At 46.1% G+C, this 12,500-nt stretch overlaps 1 protein-coding gene across 15 annotated transcripts in view; it reads right to left on the reverse strand.

Moving 5' to 3' along the window:
- The window catches only part of LOC120908893, a 160,655-nt gene that overhangs the window by 3,564 nt on the left and 144,591 nt on the right, over positions 1 to 12,500 (reverse strand). For 10 of the 15 annotated variants that reach the window (XM_040320389.1, XM_040320391.1, XM_040320386.1 and 7 more), the window contains 3 exons: positions 10,153 to 10,283; positions 9,817 to 9,998; positions 9,603 to 9,674 (listed from right to left, as the gene is read on the reverse strand). In XM_040320389.1, the coding sequence (XP_040176323.1) occupies positions 9,603 to 9,674; positions 9,817 to 9,998; positions 10,153 to 10,283 (385 nt within the window). Of the gene's footprint in view, positions 1 to 9,602; positions 9,675 to 9,753; positions 9,999 to 10,152; positions 10,284 to 12,500 lie in introns of all 15 variants that reach the window. The other 5 variants (XM_040320394.1, XM_040320397.1, XM_040320395.1 and 2 more) reach the window with 2 other exon arrangements.

A 12,500-nucleotide genomic window follows, 5' to 3' on the forward strand; every position in this document is an offset into this window, starting at 1 on the left:
TAATTTGGAATAAATTAACTTTTGAATGGCTTTTCTTGGATGGATGTTGAGGGTGTAAGAACGAGATAGCATCCTCCGAGGGACAAACGATGGAAAAAATGGGTTTCTCTCAAACTCTCCTCCTGTTAATAGAAGGGCACTGGCCCTACCATACTCGAAGGTCATGCAGACAGTTGCGGAAGACAGTGTATGGCGAGTGAAGTGATTAATACTTGAGACAAAACTTTAAATATGCTTCAAGAACCATACGGTAGTAATTACACTTGCGTGCATTGCACTCAGTTTTATGTAATGGCAGACAAGTATTCTTCAACTAGTTAGCCTAACGTTAAAGAGGTTAAACCATGTAACGCCTAAAGGTATGCAATGTATGTTACTATATCATTTACTGCGTATGACCGCCTGAAGATATGCATTTCGAAATTTATCTGTTTTAATACTTGTTGCGATGAAAATGAACTAGCAAATGAAAGATGACTCTGATTTTTGCATAGTTCTATGAAACATTGAAAAATAAAAATAATTACATTTTGTATATCTTTAGGTGCTTAACAAGACCGTCTAAGAATATCTTGTAGAGACCCCATTGCATACTTTAAGGCGTTCAGCAACAATAGTACAATAATGCCTACAATAGTATCCGGTATGAAGAGCATTCACATTTCACTTATATGGAAAGCAGATACGAAAATAATAGCAACATATTTAACAGTGGCAATAAATTTCACGAGCACTAAAACTATTTCCGAATCCTGCGATTCATTTCGATCGATCGGAAACGTTATACCGAGCCGTACGTATTATTTTAGAGGCACAATTCACCATCGTACACCCATTTCTCTTCAATCGCCCACTTTATCTTTATCATGTTAACCGTTACGCGTTAACCAGCGGGCCGATGTGTAAATCCTTTTACCGTAAAAAGCAAACGATCCAACCGAGTTTAGAGGCGAGCGCACGTCTGCAGTCAGAGTGTAAGATAAGCTGCCGCACCCCGACCACTCCGAACTCGTTGCCGAAAAAGCATCGAACACGATGATGATGGGACCAGCGTGCCATCAAAATCCGGTACGATATCTTAACCAAATTTACTCACCCAACCCGTCTAATCTCGGGCGGCGGGGCGATTGTGGCCCTCACAGCACGGCAACGATGTCGATTTCCAACCGTTCGACTGCTCGAAGAGCCACATCGCCCGGCACGAAGGTCGATAAAATTTAACGTTTCGCAACAAAACCCAGTCTTGTGCGCTCTCTGTCTACAAAATAAGCACTGCTTCTTAATCCTGTTCGCAAAACACTGGGTTGACTGGTGTTTGTGTGTGTGTGTTTGAAAAAGGGTGGAAGTGGTCTTATCCTTTTCAAATATACCCACACATATCCGCACGGGAATGGGTGCTTTCTTTTAGTCACGCTTAGCGTACGGAGGTTTGAGTGTTTATATCAATTTGCAACGAGCAACGACGACGCGGTACGATGGCGCACGGTGCTTTCAGCAGCCATTACGTTACCTCGATCCGTGCCTTTCCTCCGCCCGCACGGCCATAAGGAATGAATAATTGAAAGCAACACTCATTGCCGTTAGTGCTCAGCAGCAGTAGGGTTAGGGTAGGTTTTTATTCTTCTTCTCATTCTTCGTTTGCCCCTTTCCGCCTGAAGGTATGCAATGCGAGCTTCATGCGAGTCATATGCAGTGGGCGCTAACATCTTGCTGCGAACCTTTCTCATTAGTAGTGTCTTTGGTCGGTGTTTGGTTGAATCGTTTGACCGTGTGTGGGGGGGAAAGATTATGTCTTGGGCGTTTCCTTTCCCCTTGCTTATATCCCCAATTCCTCTATTTGTGCGCTAGCTCCACACTTTGCTCGATAATTTCATAAGCTTATGTTGGCGATGTGCAAGTAGATAGAAATTACCAACCACAACCAGCGCAACACATCGCAGTCGACGAAAGCTATCAAATGCCCATTCCATTCATGTTTCGTAGATCGCATCGCGCTACCCCTTTCCAACTCCATTCCATCTAATTTCATCCCGATTTTATCAAATTAAAATCCCACATCCGAATAGTGGTGGGAAAGTGGCACAACATAGAAACACACAGCAAACACGCGATAGCACGTTGCGCTGTGGTGAATAGTGATTGCTTTGTGGGTTAAGCAACGGGGTGACTTCTAGCACATCGTTATCTTTGCCGGTCGAAACTGGCGCCGGGATGAATCCCTAGCCTGGGCAGCAGCAACAGCATGTTTGCCAACCAACGCCACTAAAACACGGTGCCATTGGAGTACGCTTTCTTCGAACGTTGGTTTTTTTTTTATTATTGTTGCTACTTTCTCGTTTTGTCCCTCCAGTCTCGTTTGTCCCTCGTCAAACTGAAGCGGAACGGACAGCTAATGATAAATTTTAATAAATATTTAATCTCCATTAGAGATAGCACCGTACACTGGGACCGGACGTTCGGTTCGTTTGTTGTGGGAGAGCGCAAAGCACTAGCCCTTATCCAGCAAGGGCACACATGACTAGCATTCGTGGCAAGCAGGCCGAGGACACACAAAACTTTCCGGCTGGGTTGGGCCAGGTCGGGGAACTACCAGAAACTAAATAAATAAAATGAAATGAGATAAAATGAAATAAAATAAAATCCCAACCAGCCGCCGTCGTCGTCGTTGTCGTTGCCAAAGCGTACTGACCACAACAGCATAAAAAAAAACATACCGGACACGTGAAAGTAGCAAACGAACGGGATGAGGTAGGTGTACGGAGCCGGGGTAGAGTCAAACCGAGAGCAAAGAAAGCAGCAAAAAAGAGATAAACTTGGTGTTTGTCTGTTAGTGGCAGAAGCAAAGTTCTAAGGAAGTGAGTCGGCAGCAGCCCGCTAAAGGCGCCAACGGCATAAAACGTGCCAAAGTATGAAGAAAACGAGATCAAACACAACTGTAGAGCGAAGGTAGAGGTAGAATATCAAATAAAAGCTCCTCTCCATTCTCCCTCTCCTTACTACTGTGTATTAGTTTGCAATAGTGATGGGCAAAACGGCTCCGAAGCCGGAGCCGGCTCCGACCGGCTCCAGGCAATTTCGGAGCCGGCTCCGGAGCCGGCTCCGCTCCGACGGCTCCGGAGCCGGCTCCGCTCCGACGGCTCCGGAGCCGGCTCCGCTCCGACGGCTCCGGAGCCGGCTCCGCACCAACGGCTCCGGAGCCGGCTCCGCACTAACGGCTCCGGAGCCGGCTCCGCACCAACGGCTCCGGAGCCGGCTCCGCACCAACGGCTCCGGAGCCGGCTCCGCACCAACGGCTCCGGAGCCGGCTCCGCACCAACGGCTCCGCTCCAACGGCTCCGGAGCCGGTTTTAACACAAAGGACCAAAAGAACTTTTTCAATGAAGTTTCAATCGAGGTAATCCGTAAATTGCGGAGTAGGTCATGTTTAAAAGAATTTATCAAAAAAAAAAAAACATCGATTAGTTTTGAATATTGTTAAGAAAGACGAGACTAACGAATGCTACACAACGTCATGCATGCCAATACTGCAATCATATCGTGTGTTAGCTTCCACACGTGCGAGAATATATATTCATTTATGGAACGGAGGCGTGAGTGTAGAGCCGTTAGTCCGGAGCCGGCAACGGAGCCGAAGGTGGGTGTGGGTGCGGAGTCGGCTCCGGAGCCGTCGGAGCAGAGCCGGCCCGGAGCCGTTGGTGCGGAGCCGGCTCCGGAGCCGTTGGTGCGGAGCCGGCTCCGGAGCCGTCGGAGCGGAGCTGGCTCCGGAGCCGTCGGTGCGGAGCCGGCTCCGGAGCCGTCGGAGCGGAGCCGGCTCCGGAGCCGTCGGAGCGGAGCCGGCTCCGGAGCCGTCGGAGCGGAGCCGGCTCCGGAGCCGTCGGAGCGGAGCCGGCTCCGGGAAAAAGCCGGAGCCGGCTCCGGAGCCGTTAGTCCGGAGCCGGCTCCGGAGCCGTTGGTGCGCTCCGAAACGCCCATCACTAGTTTGCAATGAACCACCGCATCTGTTCCGGGGTTCCGAGGAGGGGAGGGGTCATGATTTCAATTTTACGTTAAGCTTTTCACAGCGTTCCAGGTTTCCCTCATTGCAAGCAGGTTTCCCTCATTGCATAAGGCTGTTTGTTTCAGGTGTTTGTTTATTGTACAGGGTATGTTGGTTTTATTTTATTTTTATCTTACTGAAAACATCCCGTAAAGGCTCTCGGTGGGACTGGTGGGAGTTGGAGTGTACACCGGTACACTCAGCAAAACAGAGCAACCCGCTGGTCAAACTTCCGTTTCCGCTTAACCGCTTTAAAAAAGGGTGGAGCAGAGCGGAGGAGCTTTTACTCCTTTGAGTTCCGGAATCGGTGCCAGCAGGCTAATAAAAGCAAACCTCTCATACACACACACACGCCCAATTTTTAATGAATTAGTGAGCAGCGGCAGAGTTTTGCAGCTCATCCCTCGGCACTCGGTACGGTTGCAGATGTGGTCGACCTAAACGCGTGGTACGTAGCCGGATGCGCGTTTTCCCCTTCCCTCGAGCTCCACCACCAAACACACTCGTTGTTTTTTATGTGACCCCAAAGTGGGATGAGCTTTTAAGAGGTAACTTTTACGTTCGTTACACCATGTCGCGTTAATAAGCTTGATGCTTGGAGTGGGAATGGGTGCGCCCGCCGTGCGGCTTGGGACGGGCGGGAAAGATGGCAGAATAATAGCAGTCGGAACAAGATTTCGCCACCATTAAGGTTAATGCAAATAGGTGGATTTAGGTGGTGCTTTCCGCAGCATGTGTATGTGCTTTTTTCACTTTCTTTCTCTCCCGTGCGGTGAAGAGGAAGCAAAAAAAAATACGCAAGAATCTCTGCAATTCTTCCAACCAGGGAATCACCTTCAGTGCTGCTACATGACCATGGCCAGATAGGGGTTTCTAAAAATATTCCATTTCAGTGGCAAAACTTTGTTTTTGTGGGTTTTTACTTTGGCATTTCCTTTCTTTTTACATTGAGCATTTGCAGCAGCAACAAAACGAAAGCAAGCAATGAGCGTTTGGCCTTCGGGAAGGGGTGTGAATGTGAGTGCGATTCGCAGGTGTTGCAGGTTGATTCGAGATTCAACATACGGTAAAATTTCATTTTTTTTTCTAAATTAAACCTAAGACAGGATGATGTAAACGGTTGTGCACTGCAGCATTGGACGGATGCGGCAGCCTTGGCAAAAAAAGATGGGAGCATGAAAAGCAGAAAAGAAGCAAGAAAAGTGAGTCTCCCATATAGCTAGCGAACAAATTTGGATGGGGAGAAGTGTTCAAGAGAGAAAATCAACACCGGGCCAGTGTGATAGTATGACTGGTGTGTGTGTGTTTGTGTCTACTCTGGGGTAAAACATGGTGCACGATGCGCTAAAGCCATATTTATCTCACTACTCTCGACTGAAATCCAACCGCCATGTGCTCGGTGTACATTTGAATTGCACATAAAAAGGAAACCAGATACATGCATCAAGCCGAGGGCAAGGTGAGCACTAACATGTTCTATTGCATTACGCAACTGAACAATGCAAAACGTGCACAAAACAGGCCAGGTTGTTATTTGACTGTTTGTTGTGTGCTTGCATCTGATGGTACATTGATATTTTGGGAGCTTTAAAACACCATTGTTTAAAATCAGGAAAGACTTTTGAGGCAAAGTTTATCTTCTTCCTTTTGATGGCAAAGGGTGATGAACCTTTTTCTCTAAAAATGTATTCAAATTAAGTCTAAGTATTAGAAAAAAGAAATTGGTGTTGCTGTAGTCAACGTGTTTGAACGATACACAATCTTATACAACTTCCCGTATTGGTATTTTGCTTGGTTAATTGCGCCTAAAGGTATGTTATACTTTTTCTACATCACTGTTTTGAAAGTTGCTTATTTCTTTCCAACAGATTTACCATCGATGTTTCTACTATTTTACTAAAAATCATTCCAATTCAAGGCAGAAGTTAAACTAACAATAATTATTGATCTTATACAATGTTAAATTATGTTATAAGTATAATAATTTAAAAAAATGCATACTTTTAGGCGAATGAAAAAAAGCCTATAAGGAAATATGTACTATTATAAGAAACAGTTTTATTTTTACAAAATCAGCAACTGATTTAGCAACTGAACTACTATCTACTACTATCCACTATTAGTGGTACATTTCGCCAGGATTAAAGGACGAAAGTGGAAATGGCAAACAAACCCAGTCAAGATTTCAAAGCCATTCAAAGCATATATGTATGTGCAACGTGAAAGAAACTCTACACTCACCAGCCAACAATCGCCGAAGTAAGGAACAATGTAACAGAATAGTACAGTGTGGCAACACAGAATGAAAACGTTTGGCCATAGCTTTAAAATACCAACAAAAAAACAGATGTTTGCCAAACTTTAAAATGTCTTTCGTTTCGGCACACCGCCACACTGACATGCATTGTGCTGAGGCAAACAACGTTAGCTCAGAAGACACATTTGTTTGCATTTTAAACCCGACAACGGCGATCAACTATAGCCCGCAGTCTGTAGTGAGCGAGGTAGTAAAAGTAGAAGAGCGTGTTGCATACATTTCAGGCGCAATTTTGCTAGCTGATCATGGACTGTCGCCTGATCGCCCGTATGCTCGGGGCGGAAATTCGAGCCGCACGAGAAAGCTGCCTTGACGGTAACCAAACTCTTGTAGGATCCTCAAAATGACAATGGGCAAGAGAGAAAAGAGAAGGCCCAATGGATGGTTCCAAACAATAAGCGCATCATAAAGCAAACAAGTGTCGGACCAAAGCTCCAACCAGCGTTCGCGTGAGTGCTGCCCAGGGTGGAAGGTGAAGGAAATGGCAGTAGCTGCCACACCCTTGTTCCCGATCTGCCATACGCTTTCCGGCCAAAGGTACTGCAGCACAATAGACTAGCGGTGGTGGTTTGGAAATTTGGTCGCGTAAACCGAGCACGGCGGTCCGACACAGAGGTGTAGGATAACACACACACACACACACACCCTGCAGGCACACCGGGGTGTGTATTGAAACGGGTTTTTTTCTGTACACTCGGCAACGCTACTCTCTTGCGGGTAGAGACAAAAAACGAGCAAAAGAATGGAGGGCGAAAGGCTCCAGCCATCCATTCACATAGGTAAGAACGGACCGTTACGACGGTGACATTTAGGGCCACCTCACTAAGCCCGAACGGTTAATTCTGCCTGAGCGTGGGTTTGTGCGAGCGAGTTTTCCCAGGGCGAGTGTTTTTGTGTCGTCCGCGTGTGCTACGCGTTCTAGCAGGACCCAGTTTTGGGGCCTGCCCTAGTTACGGTCCGGGTGTCGCGATAACAGACCAAAAAGGAACATGGAAGCAAAAACAAGCATCACCAGTGGCAGCTCTTTTGCGAGAGAGAAAAAAAACACATCGAGTCCATTCCCGGGGCTTTTTAGCGCCAGCGTCTATCTTTTGCAAAACGTATCGAGTTACGTGTATTTGTGTCTAGTTTGCTTTCGCCAATATGCCACGGGCGATCGCAGGCATTGTTGTACCGATGCCGGCATCGCTGGAGCTACTTTTATTTTTAACCGCGAGCAGGGTGACACAATGCAACCCGGTGGGAAATGGAAGGATATATCGGTGGGGAGAGAGGGGGTGTTGGTTCGGGGAGACCGTGTGACTTTCCGTGTTGGTTTCCTGTGAAGCGGCGACAAACAAAACGCCACCGCCACGTGAAATTCGCACGTAACGAGCTGGAAGAGGAAAACTGACAGGATTCGTGGAAAGCTGTTACTAGTTGAGGTTGAACCCCCCTCCTTCCGCCACCTTTCCCAACCTCTTTCAGGTTGTCTTTGTTCCTGCTGGTCCTTAAAGGTCCCGTCCCTCGAACTGGCAAACTTCGCTCGGACACACGTGAATGAGTATGTTTACATTACTAATGGTTCGACAGTGGGCAGACCCGGGACATCAAAGTTTGCATTCTTTGGTCACACAGCACCCCCCCCCCCCTGCCCCTTCTCGGTTATACCGGTGATACAATGTTGCCAAAGCAGCAGCACACAAAAACACAATGCCAATGTCTTGTGCCCGCTCAAAGGAGGGCCATGGAAAAGTTTGGCCAACCCACCGAACTCTCCCTATTCCGTCCCTGTTTCACACAGTTTTATGTTTCACTTAGCGTTGAGCTTAATAATTTTCCTAATTTAATTGCCCCTAAAGCTAAGGTGCACTGCTGTCCGGGTGATGGGAAGGCGTGTGGTGCGGCGCGGGTCGATAGATTTCCACTCACCGGTCACGCGATGGATGGCCAACGTGTACGGCAAAGCGGACAATGGCTTTCCGCTGCATTTGCTCTACTTGGTTCGTTTACCGTGTGCATTAGCGATAGCGTTGGACGAGACAGAAAGGATAGACAACGTGGCAGGTTGTGTGAGAGAGTGAGATGGGGAGCGACAGAGAGCGAGCAGTCAGTAGCTGTGAAAAGTTTCACTTGCTAGTTGAGGCAAAAGTGATTCCGCCAGAGAAACAGGGTTAGCCAAGTTAGCCAGGCAGCCAGGTCTGCTACTTTCTTTAAGGAAAAAGCATCGGTTTACAAAGCAGTGATAGCTTTAAAACTGACTTGAAGTTTGAGCTGTTGGATGACTTGCTCCAAAGATACATAATATTTGCACTGATATTAAACGCACTGTAAGTCAGTCACCCTTTTCTGGCACAGAAGTTGTAGAAATGTAGTTCAAATAAGCTCAATATCAAAACAGCATGTTTTTCTTTCCCACACTGCTACATACATTTTCCTTGTAGCGGTGGGATTTGGGAACGATGAGTATTGTTTTGGAATCAAATGGTTGGCTTCCAAATGTAGCGACTGTTTTCCCTCATCCCTAGGAAAAGCACACGAGTTAACGTTCAATTCTCGTTACGAAAATAGTACGCCCTATTCTGAGAAATAGTAAGAAATTTGCCAAGTGCTAACAGCGAGATAGAACTAACGATTGAGATTGAAGGCAAAGATGGAGTTAAAGTTTCTTCAGCTTGTGTGGTTTATGGAAATTCTCAAATTTAAATATTAGTACAACGTTTTATGCACACATGCATGTCCGTAGCGTTCAGTTTGAGATCAGATGCTGGAAGTTATCCAAAACCATGTAAAATGTGAGAACAATACCACAAAATCTTCGTTCCTGCATCGACTACAGACTGGTCGAAGGCACGTAAGCCGCATCACTATTCAAACTCTAGAAAGGGAATGTTATTGAAGACAACGAGAGTAATCCACGTTCCTTTACACGATGGGACACAAGACCAAGAAGTAAGTAAGCAATAGATCAAGAAGCAAAAGCGGTGTACCTTTTGTATGCGTGTGTAAGTTAGTTAGAGTAAAAATGGGGAGTGATTTCTAGCCAATCATTTTTGTATAGTTTCGTCAAACGGAAAGTAAACAAAAAATGCAAAACAAAAAATCTATTGAAAAACACAAAAACCAAAGAGCGTAAGGAGTGCAAAGGGTACAGAGATTTGGACCATAACAAAAGATGGTGTGAGAGTGTGTGTGTGGGTGCGTGTGTGAGAGAGTGATCAACTGCATGGTATAGCTATGTAATTATGCGTATAAGTGACCGTAACGTACGTGTGCAATTTCGTATGAGGAAGCCTGAGTCTGTGTGAGAGAGAATGTGCGAGTCTGTGTGCATGAGTATGTCTTTTGCAGTAGAGAGAGAGAGCAAGAGAGAGAGAGAAGAAAGAGAAAGGAGAGAGAGAGATAGCTTTCAAGTACATACTATGCGGCACATAGAGTCGCATACAGCAACTAACTGTCACTCGTAACATGCAAGGATCCTCACCGATGGGTCTCCACGAACCCCTTCGGTACGGTTTGGGGATTTGTCCGGTTTCCGCGTGGTTGGCCAGATTGGCCACGATGTCCTCGAGCATCTGGGACCGGGTGCGCTCCTGCATGCGGGCAAACTTGGGCGCGGAGTAGGAAGCCCGCTCACCGTTCACGATCTTCGTCAGCAGCCACTCTCTGATGGGATGGGACAGAAAACCACACGGACAAGACACTCAGTAGCTGGCAAATTTGCGTACCTGTGTGGAGGTTTTCCTTTTTCTTTCGTGTGGACTGCCTCTTGCGAGCGCATAAAAAGATGGCTGGCACTGTAGTATCGTGAGACACTTACCTAAACATCGGACCCTTCTCGAAGACGGACTGCTCCCAGAGATACGGTTTGTAGGCACCGACTTCATCCCGCGTCACTACCGAAACCTCGTAGCGTGTCGGCTTGCGCTTGATGCGAGCCGAGACACGAACCTGCGAAGAGGGAGTTGGGAGAGAAAGAACGATGTTGGTCACAGTGTTTGCTAACTTCATCAAACGTGCGCTGAATACTGTCAAGTAGACATGGGTTTTTGCGCACTCGGAATGGGCTCGCCGGTGCTAAGGGAGGGAAACGTACATCATGAAATAGATTATTTCATTCACTATCAAATCAATCTCGACGCTCCGGCTATATAGTAGGAACGATCGCATCGGAGAGTTTGAAGGGGTCCGTGACGAAGATGTACGGAAAAGCCGAGAAGGTAAAGAACGGAACCGACCGGACCGTTTATTGAACCTGATACGGGCTCGACTACCCACTCGCCGCACCTTACGAGCTGCATGTGAAACTTATGATCATTAAATTTCCATTCCATCCGTCTCCATCTATCCTGCACCATGTCGCTGTGGTTTGTCATCTCTCTTCCGCCATGCCGGCACAATGATTTGAACACGCATTTTTATACCATCCAGGCCCTCCCCCTGGGGGGTTGGAATTTGATGCTCTGGACATAGGATAGTGGAGATGCCGGGACAGCACTAGCCAGCGACCGTATCGTACCGATGCTATCAGGCATCCAAGCACATCGTTTGGTTTTTACCTTTTTACCTGTTTTCCAATTTGCAGATGAAAAATGATACCCGATTTGTGTGATTTTGCGGGACGGATTATAGATCAAAGGGATTTGGGGAACATTTGCAAAGCTTCGTTTTGATGCTTCGTTATTTTTGTTTGCGTGCGTTTAGTAAGGGGTTGAGAAGTAAGCGGATGGACGGGAATATAGATCCATAGTGAGTGGGAGATTGATGCTGAGTTGATGCGATGAGATAGTAATGTACAAAAGGTAGCTTCAAGTTTGACTTTAAGCTTTTGAACGTGATGTTCTTAATAATGATGTCTGGTAATAACTTGAAGTGAAGTGATTATACTCTGTAGAAGTATTGTTCAATGAATCATATCAAAGTATGGTTCATAAAAGTGGGTCTTAGAGGGCCTTTATGATATCAGCGATCTGTTTTATATGGAGTTTGACATTTGACGGCTGAAATCATGTCAACACTACGTATAACATCACACACAAAACTAGCCTCAGTATTTGAGCCTAGATTTATTTCAGAAAGAAAACTAAATAATTTTGAAATGCATCTTTGTTTTGTACACAATTGTCACATGGATACAACCACATGGATGATAAATACTATTCCATTGACAAGCTGAAATTTCAGCTCGTTGGATGAAAAAAGGAAAGGCCTAATAATTAGATATTTTGCTTCCTTTTTAGTGTTTTCACAGAGCGCCTAAAGGTATGCAACGTTATTGGATTATTTGTAAGAACTTCGATTATTCAGGAGCGGATTAGTTGGTGGGCGGCCTACCCGTACGCGCGTAATTGACAGCTGTTCAATCCTATTGACATTCGCAGTGATTGTCAGGTTGGTAGGAATTGTTCGTGTGTAGCTATCTTCCTTCATACGATATTTTTGAGCATAATAGATACTCAAGAATATCTCAGAAATACCGACGCTATGCTGTATTACTTTTTCCAGGTATCTTACCATGTGCAATTACAATTTTTAAAAATATTCTGATAATTTTAAATGCATTTATGAAGCAATTCATGTGTATACATTGCTCCTATGCTGAGTCTCAGCTCGTTTTGTTGCGTTCATATAACACATTAATAAAAAAATACAAAAATCTAACGAACATAGCAAAACTAATACAGTAGCAAACGCATGCAAGCTATCCGTTTCCGTAGGGTAAGCATTAGTCTACACAGAAACTCCTCCCTCCAAACAACTAGTACGGAGTGGACTGGTTTGCCGTTGATAAGGTTCCATGCGAACGCAAACGACATGATCCGTGGTCAGTTACAAGCCAGTAGTTACACACCAGCGGCAGTATGCGTACCCTTCTCGCTCTCAACAGACCAAAGCGGACCAAGTGGACAAACGAACGAAGGGAAAGACACAGCTCGCGGTTTTGCGAATGCGTTCGCATCGTTCAAAAGCACACGCGTTTGGAAAAGAGTGGACAAACGCCCCGAGGTCGGTGTGGAGATTTCATTCTCTTAACTCTGGTGCGCTTTGATCTGGTAGTTTGGTCTGGGCCCGTGATTGTACGCCCGTACGACGCTGGACAACTGGAGCCACATCGAGTGGTCATGGTTTGGTTGTTGTGAGCGAGAGAAGCAACATAAAAAAACCACC

Source organism: Anopheles arabiensis, chromosome 2 (assembly GCF_016920715.1).
Source record: "Anopheles arabiensis isolate DONGOLA chromosome 2, AaraD3, whole genome shotgun sequence".
NCBI classification, from domain to species: Eukaryota; Metazoa; Arthropoda; class Insecta; order Diptera; family Culicidae; genus Anopheles; species Anopheles arabiensis.